The following is a 19133-nucleotide window of genomic DNA, read 5'->3' on the forward strand; positions in this document are numbered from 1 at the left end:
ATATATATATATATATATATATATATATATATATATATATATATATATATATATATATATATATATATATAGATAGATAGATAGATAGATAGATAGATAGATAGATAGATATGGTGTATGGTTTGCGTATTTATAATCCAGAAATCTTTTGATGAACATGACGAAATGTGCAAGTTTCTCTGATACGAATGTTAATTTTTATATCAAGTTAATTAGAACAAAGCGTACATCACAAGTATACAGCTTTCCTTTCTTGTGCTACGTTTGTAACCTTTGACTATAATGAAATCTAATTATTCTTGAATAAAGTACCTGAACTTGTTGCTGCCGTGGATGCTAGTTCGCTATGAAAAAATGGCTAGTCGATAACATGTTGTGCGTAGATTTTGCCACTCCAATATAAAACGTTGAAAACTCCATTACGATACACTGTGTAAGAATATAACTGAACAGAGCACAAATTTTCCTGTATTATTTCGTAGGCCTTTCGCAGGTGGTACAAGAGAAAATAATTACATTGAGGTGGATTCATATTAGGGAAGTCAGTGTTAGTGTGAAGATCTTTAAATAGCGATACAAAATAGACGGTAGGTGTTATCTACGGTTTCCCGCACTCGTGTGCCCGATGCTTTAGCATGTAAATGATGTGGTTCAAATGCCTTATGTTGAAACTCATTTTTCGCTGACACTGACTGTAGGATTCATCTTAATTTTAGTGGGACAAATAAAGAATGCATATCATTCCAAAGAACATCTAAAGTTTTTCCCATCTCTATGTCACATCCATGAAACACAATTTGATCTTGGTTGCATTATCAAAAAAGAACACCGTAAGGTTAGACATTATTCAGTACACATAAATATCATAGACCGCGACTTTAACAATAAAACTACAATGTGGATGAAAAAGAATTTTACACACCTAGCATATATTTGCTTATGAATGTGCATGTCATTTATGCAAATGGAAAACAGAAATGGAGAAAACCAAACGCCGAACTGGATAAATTAGCAAGGGCCAATATTAAGACAGCTTCCGCCAAATTGCCTGAAGTTAGAAATAATACTGTTGAAATAATTATGCAGATGATGTACTTTTTGCGATCACATATCAGTGTGTCATCATTATTTTTCATGTAAATGTCATTGTCTCTGGGTATCAAATAAATATTATATCACTCAATTGCATTTCGATGTCATATTATTCACTTACATTTACTAAAAGCAAATACGCTGTTTTCTTTGAATCACATGTTTACTTTGGTTAAATAGTTTATTTTAAACGTCTTAAGCCAACATGGCCTACAGAACACTAAATATTTAAACAAGTACGAGTCAGTATTAAATGTTTCTGAAATACGCATCTAAAATTTGCTTCTTCTTGCTTTTTCTTGAAATGCATATTTACACGGTTGATCTTAATATGATTTTGCATGACATTCGTTTCTGTGTCTTTAGACAAATTTGACCAAACAGAAACTAAAATTAATGGTACCTACCCGTATAAAATGATATGAATTTCGTCCGCAGTTATAATGTTTTTACAGATTTGTTTGATCTGCTTGCATGGCTGTAGTTTTATGTTTTTAAATATTTCTTGTTATGTACGCTTTTCTACTACATCAGGCATTGCAACAATATCAAATAATTCTCAGAGCCATTCCAAATAGGTCAAAACTGTAATGCTTCGTTTGTCCTTCTTTGTACTTTTATTTCGTGCTAGCACTAAAACGTTTTATGTGTAGTAATCTGTTTTTATAAAGTTATTTTTCAACATTGCCCATGTTCTCTTCACGAAAGGTTTGATGTGTTAACGTTGGTTTGTACGCGTAAAATCAAATGCATTAGATATGACCACACAAACGCATGTAATGTCTGTGAGTGCCTTTAGCATTGTATATGTTGATTTTATCAACTTCAAAATGTTATATCGGAGCAAATTCAAATATAGGAAGTGTGACATTGATCACTAAATTCCGCCGTATTACGACGTATTCAATATAATGCCAATGTCATTGAGTAATCTTAACTCTCTGAGATTTAATCTACATCTCGATGTTTGAAACATATATAATTTATATTTATTCGGCTGTGTTTAGGTTTTAAAACAAAAAATACTTCAAATTAGAAAGATGAAACTAATAAGTATACTGGCACTAACTTTTATTGAAAATTATGTTTAGATTACGAACTGACCCACTTTCCCCGTTTCACTCCATAGCACTATACTGTGCAGGTGCCAAGATTTATATACATATATGAAGACTCCATGTTCTTGTGAATGCTTATGAATACATTGTCAACAGGTGTAAATTAAAACCCGGTTGATTGACTTGTGGAAACAAATTCGGAATTAACAGGGGATGAGTTAATTGGACGGATGCATTCGTCGAATTCTACGGAACTTAAGGTTATGGGATTGATATATTCATCGAATTCTACAGAACATGAGTGAACTGGATTCAGGTACCCATCAAGAGCATCATCACGTTTGACGTTGTCGAGCTTCATTGGATGCTCTATTTCATTTTTTGCAGGAACTACGTTTTGCCGAAACAGCAATGCATCGCTGCATTGTACAAACTCCAGTTCGATAGCAGTACTGAATTCACCTCTTTCGCTGCTTACAACTGTCAAGTACCCTCCAAGCAAAATTTCTTCCTGCTTGATTTCCTCTTCATCATCTTTATTACACTCCTTACACGTATCAATATTTGACATTTTGTCCACATGTAAGCTAAAAAATATAAATTATAACGTTTTAAAGAAAATTGAAAATTCTACTAAAACATCACATACACACACGCATATATATATATATATATATATATATATATATATATATATATATATATATATATATATATATATATGCATAAGCATATCTTCGATTTCCAGTCTACGAAGTATGTATACGTGCGTACTCTCCATATCAACGTTATATTATATGAGTTTTTATCGCGTATGTGTTACATTCACGTTTAATTTGCCATACCGAATTTCAATGTGACTTCACTCTCAAAATAGACAAATGATGTTGGTTATAACACTCTCAACTGAACTCATATTATCTTCAATCAAAATGTATAAAATGGATGAATATTCACAAAAATAGCTCAGTAAATATGTGTGGGTCCTTACGACACGAAGCTACACATGCATCATGACCTGGACCTCCATTGGTTTTGGTTTTGGCTTTTTGTTTTTGTTTTGTCTTTTGTTTGCTTCTGTTTCCTTGTTTTCTGTTTCAAGAAGATGAACAATATACCTACCGTATCCTATATTTGTGCCGAAGAAATGCTAAGAAAGCAATTATAATTCCTCCTATTCCCAGCACTACATACAGCAGCGGTTTCTCTGAAATTTATAATTTTCTTAATTGTTTGTTGTATCTTTTCAAGACGTTTTGCCTTAATTTCTTAAAAATGGACAACAAATTAAAATCACCACTAAATTAAATTCTCCAACTCAATATTTTAGTATCGGATCACGTAGCGTATGACATACCATATCTCAAATAGGCTGTCAGTAGTATAACGTGCATATAATGCTAAATATAAATAATACTATAAATTGAAAAAGTTCAGAAACAATGAAATAACTAAGTGCACACAACAGCGGAAACATTTAACAATGAATGAATATTTCTTAATTTGCTTCATTTGCTGTGCATACATTTGAATTTTCCTTCAAGATAACGATAATATTACTATAGGAGAAATGGATACTTCGGTTAAAATATTGACGTACTGCCTACTTGCTCTTGGATTTTCCCCATCTAATATGAATATTTTATAGCTAGGATACCATTTCTTAAAAGCGTATTGGTCAGCTGAAATAATCTGTTTATTTTAATTTTGAATTTTACAAAGTATATTTGAATTTTCGTAAGATGGGCAGTATATTACCAGTATAGGTGGTAAGGTTACATACACACACAAACACACACACACACACACACACACACACACACACACACACACACATTGATTTATAAGGCAATGACTAAGCCTGGTATTAACGCAACTCTTGACAACGAATATATTAAATATCCGTTCATCTAATGAGTTTTATTTCTTCGAGCAGAATCGTCCGTCGATAGCATTGCCAAGGAAGTCACAGTTTCTCAAAAATCCTTGTATCAATAAATTAAAAATGTGGTTCCACCATTAGAGAGTCTTGCGAATTATTAGTGTCAATTGCTTCTTACTTAGTAATCCTGTCATTTTGTTTACAACCGTGCTGTTATTTCATAAGGTAATTAGCAGAGCAAATCGTTGTATTAAGCACATACAACATAATAATAATAATAATAATAATAATAATAATGATAATAATAATAATGACTTTGTATAGCGCCTAATCTTTAGAAGCTCTAAGCGCTTTACAACATTAGACAACACCTATAAGATAAGAAACATAATAATATTATTATAAAAACACACAATATGAAATTAGAAAAACATTAAGAAATAAAAAAAAACATGCTGAGAATATTTCAGGTAGGAAACATAATTCGGTCTTTAAGTTTGTTCTTGCAGTCGAAATAAGTGAGTTTTGAGACCCCTCTTGAATGTGATCACTGTGTCTTTGTGTCTAAGTTCAGTGGGCAATTCATTTAACGTTGCTGGGCCCTGGTATGCACAAGAACGCTCTCCATATGACTTTGTTTTCATAGTGGGAATAATGAGTATACGGTTGTCAGAAGAGGAGAGTAAGTATCTTGCTGGTGTGTACACATGGGTGAGGTCAGATAGTTATGTTGGACTGGAGTCCGACAGTGAAATGTAACACAGAGTACAAATTGTGTGTTTGATTCTGGATCGAATGGATAGCCAGTGTAGGGTACATAGCAGCGGGGATGTGTGCACTGATCGTGGTACTCTAAGTATGATCTGAGCAGCTGTGTTTTGAACGTTTTGAAGTTTCTGGAGTAGATATTGAGATGAACCAGACAGAATTGAGTTACAATAGTCCAGTCTTGAAAGTACTAATGAACACATAAGTGTTATAGTGGCATCAACTGATAGATATTTGCGAATTGAGCTGATGCGTCTCAGCTCAAGATATGCAAATCGTTATATTCAGCACATAAAACATGGGTGTTCCTAACTTGAGACCTTTCTACCATACTATATAGACGAATCTAACTTCGATATCACCAATGTATATCAAATGTTTATCTTCAAGATATTTGCAATATGTATGGTAGATTAAATATGATACTGTGGAATAAAATAAAATTAATATTTAATTATGAGATTGACATTTCTGCTCCAAAAGTTATGGATATTAATCATACCCTCCATCATGACCTACACGAGCTGAACGTTCTGCTTTAATCAACGAAGCACACCAATCGTCTAATACCGTGTGTGTTTCAGATGGAATTATCATATACATTGATAAGGGTGTCTTATGATTTTCTTTGAAACAATCTCTTTCTCACTCAATCCAAAAACAACCAGTCTCTCACAGATTCGTTTCCAATTTACATAAAATCTGAAGGCTTCTAGAAGTGAAAAACAAAAGCTGAATCCGATTTAGTCGAAACGAAGTACGAAATAAGGCGTGGATATAGTGCATTTGTGCTTCTCAGCTTATTATACCAATGTACTGGTATTGTATATGCTGTAGTTTAGCTTTCTATATATCTTAAAGGAAATAGGATGTTATCTTGGTTTAAAGCATTATTATTCAATAGACCCCATAAATCACAATTACTCAATTCTTAGCCATAGGTCCACCGAACTGTTGGCTTATAGGCATAAAAACAGGATGCAAGTATGTATATGTAAAGTCTTTGTACATATAGATCGAGACAGACAAAACTATAGTCAGACTAAGATAAACATGCATATACATATATACAAACATATATGCATACCAATATATGCATACATATCTGACCGAATTCTTTTACTGATTCGATGATTAAATGATCATAGGAAAATCATTCCTTATAACCAATACATAGTTTGCCTAATTAATTATTATGATTTAACTGATACAGTTAACCCTGTTTATACCGGTAATTACAGTTAGTGCTATTAGACAATGATTGATTAGAAAACTAAACAATGCAAAATAACGAACAAAAATAACATTGCTCGAAGTAGTATATGTTTGTGTACGATATTGCATTGAAATTGTACGTAACATATCTATACTTTTTGATACAGGTATCAATTATCCTTCGTAAAGTTCTAAAACGGAACAAATGTTTTATTTAAATGGAAATATCTGTTTTATTTTTTTATTTTTTTATTTATTTCATTGATTAGGTGGACGACGCGAAGTTATTCCACTCAGTAATTTACATTTCTCTTACCTGTTCCTATATCGAAGCTCCTTGGTGACACTACATGTCCAGTCAGGTTGTTATCTGTACAATAAGAAACAAATCTATGTTTTGTTATAGGCTTTCAACATGATTGTATTTATTCAATATCTATGCTACCCCTTAAACTCATGGACGTTTGCCAGACAGACAGAGAGAGAGGAAGACGGAGAGAGACAGACAGACAGAGACAGAGAGAGACATACAGAGTGAAAGAGCGATCTCACAGGCAGCTATCTGTACCGCAGCATACAGATTACATTTGTTCAAGGACACTTGATGATAAAACTAAAAGCAAATTTAACAGGTGAATACGTTTCTTTCCTAATGCTATGGAACGACAGGACACATAATCATCATTTTCTTGAATTAGAAACAGCAATAATGTTGGTGTCATTTTGATAACGATGGTAAATATTTTCCATTAATTGAAGATCTAATTGTTTAATGAAATCAAACAGGAGGGTGATGTATCCTGATTTTGTATTTCTCTTGAGCAAATGTTGCATATGTTTTGATGGAAACTAATATCACTATATACTGTATGTTATACCGCAAATTTCTGGCATTTCCAACTGTAAGTTTGAAACTAAATGAAGATGATGCCATAATTACTTTTTCGCACAGTACCGCCCACAAACTTCAATACCATTGTGTCCAATAACCTGCAGCTAATGTTAGACGCCACTTGAGTGTTAAGTATTGCCGCCTTGAATGGTGACAAACCAAGTTCAAACCCCATAATGCGCATGAACATTTTTCTTCATTTCTTGTACTGTTTTGCAATGAATTACTTAGGAGAATTATAGTACGTACTACTGGTGTTTTCTGTACGAATATGTACAAGACAAGAACATAACAGTAAACCGATCATATTACCTCACGGGATAAGGTAAGTAATGTGTTAATTTTCAGTCTGTTGTACATATTGCCACAAAAAGGTTTGATCATAAATTAAAAAGAAATCTTACTATATCCCATTGACTAATGGTTAGATTTCATACAATACAAATTGTTTTTCAACCACTCGATACAATAATCGTTATAAACTCGTTTCAAGTAAATAGCATCTTTATAATGGTTCCCATTTTCTACTCAAACGTGCCGAGTACATAAATCATTAATATTTGGCGGCTATATTTTGATATGAATATTACATCAACAACCTCCTCGGAAACTGTTATTTTAATTCAAGTAGAACAATAATATATAAATAACATTCTATATAATGTAACAATATGTACATCAATTGGTATGGAATAAAAATACCTTGAATGTCGAGAAACATAGAATCCAGAAGACGACCTTTGTCATTCCAAGCGAAATATGAGCCTTTATGTAGCCATTCGATTTCGGGAAATGAGAACGAAAATTCTCCTTTTCTCAACACACAGTTGTGAATATTTTTATTTTCCCTTGATCCAAAATTTGTATATGTGCAGCTGTCGTCAGTCGAATTATACATTATGACTGGTTGGCTCACTTTGGAATTGGGATTATCAACCCTTACCGAAGGCGTGTTGTTCTCATAAATTATGAATGAAAGTGTGATTGGTTCCCCAAGTCGTGCCACAAATACGTGACCTGCAAATCAAAATTAATGAAACAGAGGCATGAAATTTGTATAAAAACTAAAGTACAAATAACATGATATAGCGTGGATTATGTGTATGATGATGAATATATATTAAATATATTTTAAATTAAAAATACATACAATCTAGATAAAATTAAATGTTGAGTTTCTAGGTAGTTGCTGTCACGTGTGCCTGATACGTTAACATGCTGACCAACCGGAGTTATTTATAATCAATTACTATACACTAGAACCCAATAGACGAAGTATTTGACGTAATACATGCACATTATCTCTTATTTGTCATTGTTTTCGTGATTCGATCATGTAGCACTGTTTGAGCTCATTACGTTTATAGAACATATTCATTCTTTTATCAGTAACTAATTAAGATTATTTATTAAGTCTTTGTGAAAAAAGTAATATTCACACACACACACACACATGTATATATATATATATATATATATATATATATATATATATATATATATATATATATATATATATATATATATATATATATATAGTGACAAATCAGTTTATAAGTAGTATGAACGTTTTGGACTCTTAATGAGTCTTTTTCAACGGCAATTACAAAACATAGACAAGACAAACACATAAAACAGAACAACGTTTATTTTTTGCGGGCATTTACATGACCATTTCTAGAGGAATTCAACCTGTTAACTGTATCGTGTTTCAACTAGCTTATTACAGATTGTTGTTCATCCTGGAAATATTTGTATTGACCTAGAAATTGATGAGCCATACCGACAGCTGCAAGTTTAGAGAATTATTTAAAAGAAAATGTGTCGGTTCCTTACTGGAAGCTTACTGGACACGCCGCCTTAGACTTTTGAACCCAAGCGGTTTCATCCAAAAAGACTAGAAAAGGACAATCATGAACAAATAAAATTATCTTTAGCAGCCGGCACATTTTCTTTTAAATAATTCCTATGACTACTATACTAATGAAATATCCGGATATCATTTGCACTTACGTAAAATAACAGATGTCGTTAGGGCTCATCAGTTTACAGGTTATTAAGTAGTCGAAAGCGCTCAGGCTACATAGATTTTAGTTTCTCACTGTTCATTGTCAGTTTATTGCATTTATCTTAATCAATCCCCTACACACGTGAACCCTTGCTGGATCCAGTGCACTTGAAAGGATTGCTATTCGCCATATATAAAAGAAGATTGCTAGCCACTTAAATACACGTATCTATGCTTATGTATGTATGTCTTCTATAGATAGATATACATATACTCTCCATTTGATATGACACGAAGGTAATATGAATACTTACGAGCGACAAGAACACTTGTATACCCATTCACATTGGAATTTTCCTTTACTGTATAATTTCCACTGTCATTAAACATGACATTTAGTAGCAGAAAACTGAAGTGACCATTGTTATTTACGACGCTCTCAATTCGACCTGTATAATTACTGTTGATAGATATGTTCCCTTTTTGGCCCTTCACTGGCATGTAGAGTACCACATTAGTGAAATGTTGATTACTAGTGTAACCAGAGAAGTTGATTTCCAAAAGTGTTTTTCCATCCGTTTTAGATATATCAATATAAACAGTAGCATTATTTCCATGGACAATTGTCGTCGGATTCAAATCTGCAAGGATGAACGATGGATCGTGTTAGACATACATGAAACGTGATATTTATGTTAAGTTTATACATGTTAAGTAACATAGTCTTCAAGAAAAGCAGGTTCGATATGCACAGATTCTTACCTTCGAGCATGGGGTCCCGAGTGGCCGAGTGGTTTTAAGCGCTCTCCGTTACGGATCACTGCCATCTCACCTCTGTCAGCGCCGGATCGAGTCTCGCATTTAGAAAATGAGGGTATGTGAGAAAGCTTGTCAGTAGCTTCTCGAGAGTCGATGGTTTTTTCCGTGGTTTTCTCCGGTTCTTCCTCCACCATTAATACTGGCCGCCATGTATAGCCTATCGTGTGCTTAGAAAGGGCGTTAAAACCTACAACAACAACAACAACAACAACATTCGAACATTATTTGTACATATATGCATACATACATACATATTATCAATTTGCTTTGAAAAGGGAGTTCTTTCTTTATGTACGATTGTGTAGGAACGATGAAGTCTGGAGACAAATTTAGTTTCAACGTGAATGCATGCATTGGTTTTTTTTTTTTGGTCAGAATTATCTGGGATATTTCATTCATTGAATTTATCATGTCAGTTTTGGGCATATGGTTACTTGACGGTCCGCCAGAGAGATAAATATAGCGGGGTTACATAGGTTTCTGAGAAAGAAAAATGTCAATGTTTAAATGAATTGTGCTTGTGATAATGCATCAGTCTACATTTTGAACGTTTGCGTTAGCATGTATTCCCAATCAAAGCAATATTAAAATAGGCTTTCAATTTTGCATGAGTATTTATCTGACCATATCCATGAGGATATTTGGGAGTACATTCTATCATTGCTAGTTTACAATAGGTAAAGTCAATGAGCAAGGTTTGTATAAATAACCATAACATATTTGAATTAATAAAATGATGATTGTCTCAATTATTATTTATTTTATGCTTAAATATTTCGATGAACAATGCTAGTTACTTCTTGCTCTAAAAATACTGAAAATGTATAAATTTTTCATTAAACACTCGAATCTGCTACCACATCTATCATTTTAACTCACCTTTAGCGTGATCTTTTCCACAGAAAATGAGGCAAAGCGATAACATGGTCACAACATCCATGACTTTGCACTACAAGTGCAGTGTGTTCTATGCAGTCATGACTAATGATTGTCTAAGGCATCATACGTGCTCTTAGCCAATGGGGAAATGAGCATGACAAAAAATAGTGTGTACATTCTTCGTGGGTGATACATCAACACATTTCGTACTTTTTTCCAATGCAGTATCACAGGCAGTTATAATGCTTGGATCTTATCGTTCTATAGGAAATCTGTTTCTAAACCCTGTATCCGCTCGTAGGTAAGAGCGAACCTGATAACACTGAATTAGTAAGACTTAAGCAGAGTTCTAGTAATAATAACTGCTGCAACTATGATATACATGAAGTTTGATGAGTTAAAGAAATTACATTTTCGTTTTAGTGTATATGATATTTGGGTGTTTATAAAACAAAGACAAAAGAAGGAAACATTTAGAGATTAGATAAAAGATAGCCAAACACGAGGATATGATTCAGGCTGGTACCCTGAGCTCTAAGCTTCTTTACTCACTATCGTGGACCGAGAAACATTTTATGTACCGGATCCCCTCCTATATGATTCAATGAAACCAATCAGTTTAGGTTTTGTTCAAACCAGGAGTATTTACGCAATTTCGATTGAGCTGAGTGTGTGCATGAAACATAATGCAATCCAAGTAATACTTTTTGGTATTATTTATATTTTACGTATGGTGTTTCTCTTATTTATGGCATGCGTATTGTATGTACTTTGTAGGGAACAAACCCATTTTCTTGTAAATGCGTGTGATTTTGATTATTAACGTAGCTTCAACCGAAATAAAAGTCACAATACTACGCTGTCTGCTGTGAGGCAGTTAATAATGGTGTCTACCACTGGATCATTATGCCGCAGATACGTAACATGATGTAACACCCATTCACATTCTCCCGACACTACGCCAAACAGTCCTAACGCTAACATCTTAATGCTGAGCGCCTAATGAAGCGGCTGTTAGTACCATTTGTATAAGTCTTTGGTGTGACTCGGCTGTTGTCCGAACCCGCATCCGAAGTGGACGATCTAACCACTAGGCCACAGTTTGCAACACAATGAAGGAACGTTTCTCTCTTCATTTAAGTGAAATTAATTAATTGTGCGTTTGCGTACGTTAGACATGTTAGACATTGTTCAGCATCACATTACAGAGAATTATGCTTTAATAATATACATTATAATAAAGAAACGTGACAAAGAAATATATATCCTCCATATACACAATGCAATGATATAATGACTTTCAACAACAAAATGTTTATATGGAACAGAAAAGATATTAATCTGACATAGATTAACATAAGAATGTGCATGGTTATTACCGTCACAAATCATTACGTATTTGGTATAAGAAGTACTGTTGCAATAATCAATCAGACTACTTGATATTACAAGTCACATGTACTAAAATCATTAGATTGATACTTTTGAGGTGTTTAGTTACGAAAATATATCCAAAAATAAAGATTTTTCTTTTCAAACAGATGTGTTACTGAATCACAATCAATATGTATTTAGAATTAAAATTCGCTTTGTACACTATGTAATAAATAAACATCAAGGTTACCACGAATTCAGAGAAATATGTTTTGTTTTATCCGACATTCTCGTATAAACATACTTTTTAAGGCAAGTTCTGATTCTGAATTTAACTATAGGTTATCTGTATTTACGTGCTACATACGATACGAAAAGCGTTGGAAATAATAACGATTGAGAATTTAAATGTGGCTGTCAGGAAAATGTGCGTAGAATTGGTACATTGTTCATACTAACCTTTACTAACTAAAGTATTGTAGAATATATTCGTCACACAGTCAAGGTCAATACAATGCGTTTAATACGACAGAAGAGAAAGATAAAACTACACGTAACAATGGATGACCGGCAAAAGTAGGAATTAGAAATTACGCATGGTACATAGAACAATGTATTTACACGTAAAAGATACAAAACAAATTTTTACATTTCTTGACGCATCAATACATTTTTATGCCTGAAGACAATGACGTACAAAGAGTTACTTTGTATATTAATTTGACACTGATGTTTATAATTGGTTCAAACATGCAATGGGAACCGTTTGCGTCATCTGAAACAACTGTGCTGCAGTCTAACGGAGGTTTCACATAATTTTTGCATACCTTAAATTAAGTATGTGTGCAGTAACTTTACTTAGTTGACAAATGCTTCCAGCAGCAGTCAGTACTCGCTGACATAAAAAAGGTAACACAATCTGGAAAGAATAAATGGCAACAATTTAAATGTTTGGTACATCACTCAAGATGTACAATATAACACATTACACAATACAAAATATGATCGTTTTTACACAATGGTATTTCAAATCCATTTTAAATAACGTGTGCAACATTTTCAGAAGGAAAATGATTGGCTTGAAGCTTCCCTACAACATAAGTATCATATTTTAAAAAGAAGGTGTAACACATCAAACATGTTTTAATGCAGCAGTTCACAAGGTCACGTGATATACGCAAACTTCAAAAGTGCAGACAGTACAATGAAAAGGCCACTTCGCTTCAACCTTTGCAAATAGACTTGACAGTTTTTAATATAAACACATCTGATTATGATAGAATATATATATATATATATATATATATATATATATATATATATATATATATATATATATATATATATATATATTCTTCATTATTCCCGCATTTAAATTAGAAAAAGTATTCGGGGTAAATTAAGGCTTGATATTATTTTTAATGTTTGTAATTAGTTCGTGCTATATATTTAGTGATCAACTGTGGAAACAATCATATCGCTCAGCAATTCAACCTTTCCAACGGACACAAGTAAATACGTACAATCGTATAACACGAATTTAGGGAATGCATTTAAGTATGGATGAAGTATAAACTAACTTAAAGAGAGTAATTAATGTTCAATAAGACATACCGACAGGCAGGAATATATACACGAAGAGTCAGAGACCATATTGTAGTCGAAAACGTTTCCTTTACATACGTACTTGTCGAACGTGATTATGTCAAGTAAACTAAATATGTCACAAGCTTGAAGCCAAGTTCATCCTCATTCCTAATGAAATGTCTTCTTTGCATAATGTATGTCTGACTCTTGTTTGCATGTGTATGTTTATGTGTGCTTTGTTTTCATTTTGTTTCCCACCGTTCGTCTTTGATTAAGAAAATTACTCTGTCTTTCATTAGGACCATAAGCCGTCCTTGTAGAAGCATGAAAGCACTACTGCGTCATAATTTTATGTTGTTGTATTTATTCAGTCTCCCATCTTGCTACAGCCTGTGGGAAGAAATCGGGAGAACACTAACCCTTCCTTCCCTACCATTATGGGACTTCGTCAGCATTAGATCAAAAGCCAAATACCTTATTGATATTTAAATATTGTTTGTTATTTGATCGGATTTTAATGATTGTAAAGATTTAAGGAATCATAGAGTTAAAGGAGATTTGATAATCATTAACTTGTGACCAAGATTTGGGAGTTATGACCAATATTTATCTAAAAATAGCAGTTCGAACGGCTTATTAGCAAACACGTATTTTCATATTGCTCAACCCAAATATGCATTCAAGTATCATTTGGTTTCCAGAGTTTAATCCTTTGGAGAGTTTTGATTCTTGTACTTCTTACAACCTAACACTATTCAAACGTTGTAGGTTGTATCCTTTTCGTTTTAAATTATAATCAAGTTATGTGTCAAGAGTTAAAACTGTTCAAAAGAACACCGAGATTAGGGTGCTGTTTTAAGCAATGTGTCATGATAAACGTATACTGTGTCTGATTATATTAGAATAATATGAAGATTCATTTAGTGAATGTCCGATCAGTGCAAGTGTGGACCATTTTGTAGCATTTTACACAATGATATTGCACTTTACCGACCTAAAATACACCAATTAAAAGTAAATATTTAAACAATTACATTGGTGCATTTTAACATGATATAGGAGGATACAATGCTAGATTAAATTTGATTTTGACATATTTGCCGAGACCGTTTCTGACTCAACGTACTAAGATTTTGCAAGCAATTAGACTACTAACTAAGGAAGTAACATTTAAATATATTGAATAAATAAAGACTGAGTGGCCAGTACAGATCAACAGCTTATGACATCGGACCATATCATAAGGGTTTCGGTTTCGTTTCATAATTCAGTCTATATAATGAGTCACAAAGTAAGAAAGCTCGAGTGTAAGACGATATGTGAAACAGTTGTTACCTCATGATTCATGAAACTTGTACACACATTATTGTATGCATTGCTGTTCATCTCAAGATGCCAATGAGGTGGCGAAAATGATCTTGTGTATTTGTGCCAAGACAATTATTACAAGAAATGATAATAAATGCATACAATTCTTCATATTTTATTTCACTTGATCTAAAAGAATAAAAGAACAACATTAAAGAATATGAATTAGCGCCATGACAACCGACAGTCCGAGTCCTTAAAAATCTAATTTATCTACGTTATACTCTATTTCATATTTTGTCTTTATACCACACAATTAATGATAACAATCCCTTATAGTGCCAGTCTGGATGTCACGACAGATCCATTATAGTGCCACTCTAAATGTCACGACAGATCCATTATAGTGCCACTCTGAATGTCACGACAGTCTGTCTAAGTGGCATAATGATTCATAATGCACTTAGGACTAAGGACGCGTCATATTAGAGAATGCAAACCGGACTTGATTTACACCAGTCTGGAATTCACAGTAGCTCAATGATCACGCTATGTCGAAGGTTTCTTTTATTCCATCAATGGACATGATATTCTGGTTCTCATGTTCCTAGTCTTCAGAATTTTTGAACTAATTATGCTGTCAGAAAGTGTGTGCTATAAGTTGCTTGCAGTACAAATATTTATTGGCATACATACGAGTTTTGCAACTATTACGAGTGTGTATTTTGCGTGTGAATTAATGTTTGTAGATGATTGTTTTCTTAAGTCATATCTCCGAGCTAAAAAATTATTTAAAGCTCGTGCTGTATCCTACCAGTGAATCACATAATACAAAATTATGGAAACCTGTGTAAATATTGGTGAGAAAAACAATATGGGTCTGCACCTTCTAGGGGCGCTAAGAAAGTTGCTGATATAGACTGTATTTCATGATTTGTTGGCATCCGTTAGTCTCGAGAGACGATGGAACTGCGCCCATGAGAGATGTTCCGGTTGGTGGTTGTGAAGCGTCTGCTGTGGCTAAGTAGTCCACTGCGGGAGTGGCAGTCCCTGCTGCACTTGCTGCATTTGAAGGTTGTGTCAGGTTTTGGTTGGAGCTGCTTCTTCTTTATCTGCGATCGTCTTTCATCAGCTAGCAGGCTTTGCTTGTCCTCTCCGGCTTTCAGACCAGTGATCAGAGCATGTCGCCAGCTTGATCTGTCTAGAGCGAGCTTTTCCCAGGTGTTGACATCGATATCAAGGGTTTTCATGTCATGCTTACAGACATCCTTGAAGCGGAGATGTGGCCCTCCGATCGACCTTTTGCCAGAGGCGAGTTCCGAATAAAGAATGTCTTTGGGGATCCGTCCGTCAACCATCCGACGTACATGGCCCAGCCATCTGATGCGTCGTTGGCGGAGGAGTATGATCATGCTGTGAGTCTTGTCACGCTGGAGCACCTCGTTCTTTTGTTACTCGATCGCTCCAGGTGATCCCGAGTCTGCGTCGGAGCCTTCGCATGTGAAAGGCGCTCAGTCTTTTCTCTTGTGAGGCGTACAGAGTCCAGGTTTCACTGGCGTACATGTGAGTGCTTAGCACGTATGCACGGTACACGGTGATCTTAGTGTTCATGGTCAGCATGCTGTTGTTCCACACTCTCTGCGACAAACTGGAGAGCGTTGTTGATGCCTTTCCGATCCGCTTGTTGAGCTCAGAATCGAGCGAGAGGTTGTTGGTGATGGTAGAGCCGAGGTACATGAACTGACTCACCACCTCAAGTTCGTAGTTGTTGATGATGATGCTTGGGGGGTCCGCGTCCTGAACCATCACGTTTGTTTTCTTTAGGCTTATGGTTTACCCAAACTCATCGCATGCTTTAGCAAAGCGGGCCATCAGGCGCTGAAGCTCAGCTTCTGTGTGGGTGGCTTGAGCAGCATCGTCTGCGAAGAGCATAGCCCTGATGGTTACTTCACGCACTTTGATCTTTGCATTCAGTCGTGCCAGGTTGAACAGTTGCCGTCTGATCGTGTGTGCAAGTAAATCCCTTCTGTGGACGTCCCAAAGGCGTGCTTGAGCAGGACTGCGAAGAAGATGCCAAAGAGCGTGGGGGCAAGGACACAGCCCTGTTTAACTCCACTGCGGATGTCAAAGCGGTCGGATCTTGAGCCATCGTACTGCACTGTGCCTTTCATACCATCGTGGAAGGACTGGATCATGCATAGCAGCTTTGGAGGGCAACCAATTTCGCCAGGATTGTGAAGAGTCCGTCTCTGCTGACCAAATCGAATGCCTTGGTGAGGTCTATAAAGGCCAGGAAGAGGGGGCTGTGTTGTTCTCTGCATTTTTACTGCAGTTGCCTGACATAGAAGATCATTTCGATTGTGGACCTCTCGGCGCGGAACCCGCACTGCGACTCTGGGTAAACTCTGACAGCAAGCGTCTGCAGTCTGTTCAGGATGACGCGTGCGAAAACTTTACCCACGATACAGAGAAGTGATATGCCATGTAGTTGTTGCAGTCGCTTCTGCCGCCCTTGTTCTTTTACAGGGTTATGATGTTAGCATCTCTTATGTCCTGATGTCCATTTCATGATTACATGTATGTTTTACTATAAGTCAGTTCGTTTCCTTTTCTATCATTTTCGTTAATTGTCGTTTATCATTTCCTATTTGTTTATAACAATTGGTATATACTCCATCCATAAGCAATTTTTATGCTTGACGTTTTAGAATTGAAATTGTTTTATTTTTCAGTTTATTTCATTCCACTCAGATGACGCATAACTATTTTATTCATTGATTCATGATAACCAAAGCAATTTAAATCCCAAAGGTGACTTCGCTGCAATATATATGCACCGATATTCATAAAAGCGATAGATAGATCAGTTTCTTTGAAGAAACATATCCCACTCTAAGCAACCGAGCTATTAATGGGGTTCGGTAGTATCTCAACCAATGGAAATCTATCTCAAAAGCTTTTGAAAACCCTTCCACGTGACTGAGCCAGGATTATATTTAGTCAGGGAAACAAATCTGTTTAAGCATAGTGCGACAAACGCAATTAGATTTTAATCTGTACAAAATTATCAACATGGACTGCCAGGTATGAGAGATATTGTTACAAATGTGCCCACCATTTCCTCCTCTTTCGGTCGACCGGGAAGTCCGGCATGTGTGACATAATCTCTGTTACTTTAAGAATTTGTGCTTACTACAACAAAATTTGGGAAAATGTATGTACGGATACACACATACACACATACACACACACACACACACACATATATATATATATATATATATATATATATATATATATATATATATATATATATATATATATATATATATAGATAGATAGATAGATAGATAGATAGATAGATAGATATGGTGTATGGTTTGCGTATTTATAATCCAGAAATCTTTTGATGAACATGACGAAATGTGCAAGTTTCTCTGATACGAATGTTAATTTTTATATCAAGTTAATTAGAACAAAGCGTACATCACAAGTATACAGCTTTCCTTTCTTGTGCTACGTTTGTAACCTTTGACTATAATGAAATCTAATTATTCTTGAATAAAGTACCTGAACTTGTTGCTGCCGTGGATGCTAGTTCGCTATGAAAAAATGGCTAGTCGATAACATGTTGTGCGTAGATTTTGCCACTCCAATATAAAACGTTGAAAACTCCATTACGATACACTGTGTAAGAATATAACTGAACAGAGCACAAATTTTCCTGTATTATTTCGTAGGCCTTTCGCAGGTGGTACAAGAGAAAATAATTACATTGAGGTGGATTCATATTAGGGAAGTCAGTGTTAGTGTGAAGATCTTTAAATAGCGATACAAAATAGACGGTAGGTGTTATCTACGGTTTCCCGCACTCGTGTGCCCGATGCTTTAGCATGTAAATGATGTGGTTCAAATGCCTTATGTTGAAACTCATTTTTCGCTGACACTGACTGTAGGATTCATCTTAATTTTAGTGGGACAAATAAAGAATGCATATCATTCCAAAGAACATCTAAAGTTTTTCCCATCTCTATGTCACATCCATGAAACACAATTTGATCTTGGTTGCATTATCAAAAAAGAACACCGTAAGGTTAGACATTATTCAGTACACATAAATATCATAGACCGCGACTTTAACAATAAAACTACAATGTGGATGAAAAAGAATTTTACACACCTAGCATATATTTGCTTATGAATGTGCATGTCATTTATGCAAATGGAAAACAGAAATGGAGAAAACCAAAC

At 34.8% G+C, this 19133-nt stretch overlaps 1 protein-coding gene across 2 annotated transcripts; it reads right to left on the reverse strand.

Moving 5' to 3' along the window:
* Positions 1–2146: 2146 nt before the first annotated feature.
* LOC149793276 (uncharacterized) lies at positions 2147–10891 on the reverse strand. 2 transcript variants are annotated; one of them, XM_089967255.1, is made up of 6 exons: positions 10614–10891; positions 9230–9556; positions 7610–7924; positions 6332–6385; positions 3273–3357; positions 2147–2737 (listed from the first exon to the last, which is right to left on the reverse strand). In XM_089967255.1, the coding sequence occupies exons 1-6, from the start codon at positions 10672–10674 to the stop codon at positions 2314–2316; spliced, it is 1266 nt and encodes a 421-aa protein (XP_089823381.1). In that variant the 5' UTR covers positions 10675–10891; the 3' UTR covers positions 2147–2313. The 2 variants fall into 2 exon arrangements, with proteins under 2 accessions (XP_089823381.1, XP_089823383.1); XM_089967257.1 differs by lacking the exon at positions 7610–7924 and having other exon boundaries at positions 10614–10889.
* Positions 10892–19133: the final 8242 nt, after the last annotated feature.

Source organism: Sinohyriopsis cumingii, chromosome 8, assembly GCF_028554795.1.
Source record: "Sinohyriopsis cumingii isolate HCF-2022 chromosome 8, ASM2855479v2, whole genome shotgun sequence".
NCBI classification, from domain to species: Eukaryota; Metazoa; Mollusca; class Bivalvia; order Unionida; family Unionidae; genus Sinohyriopsis; species Sinohyriopsis cumingii.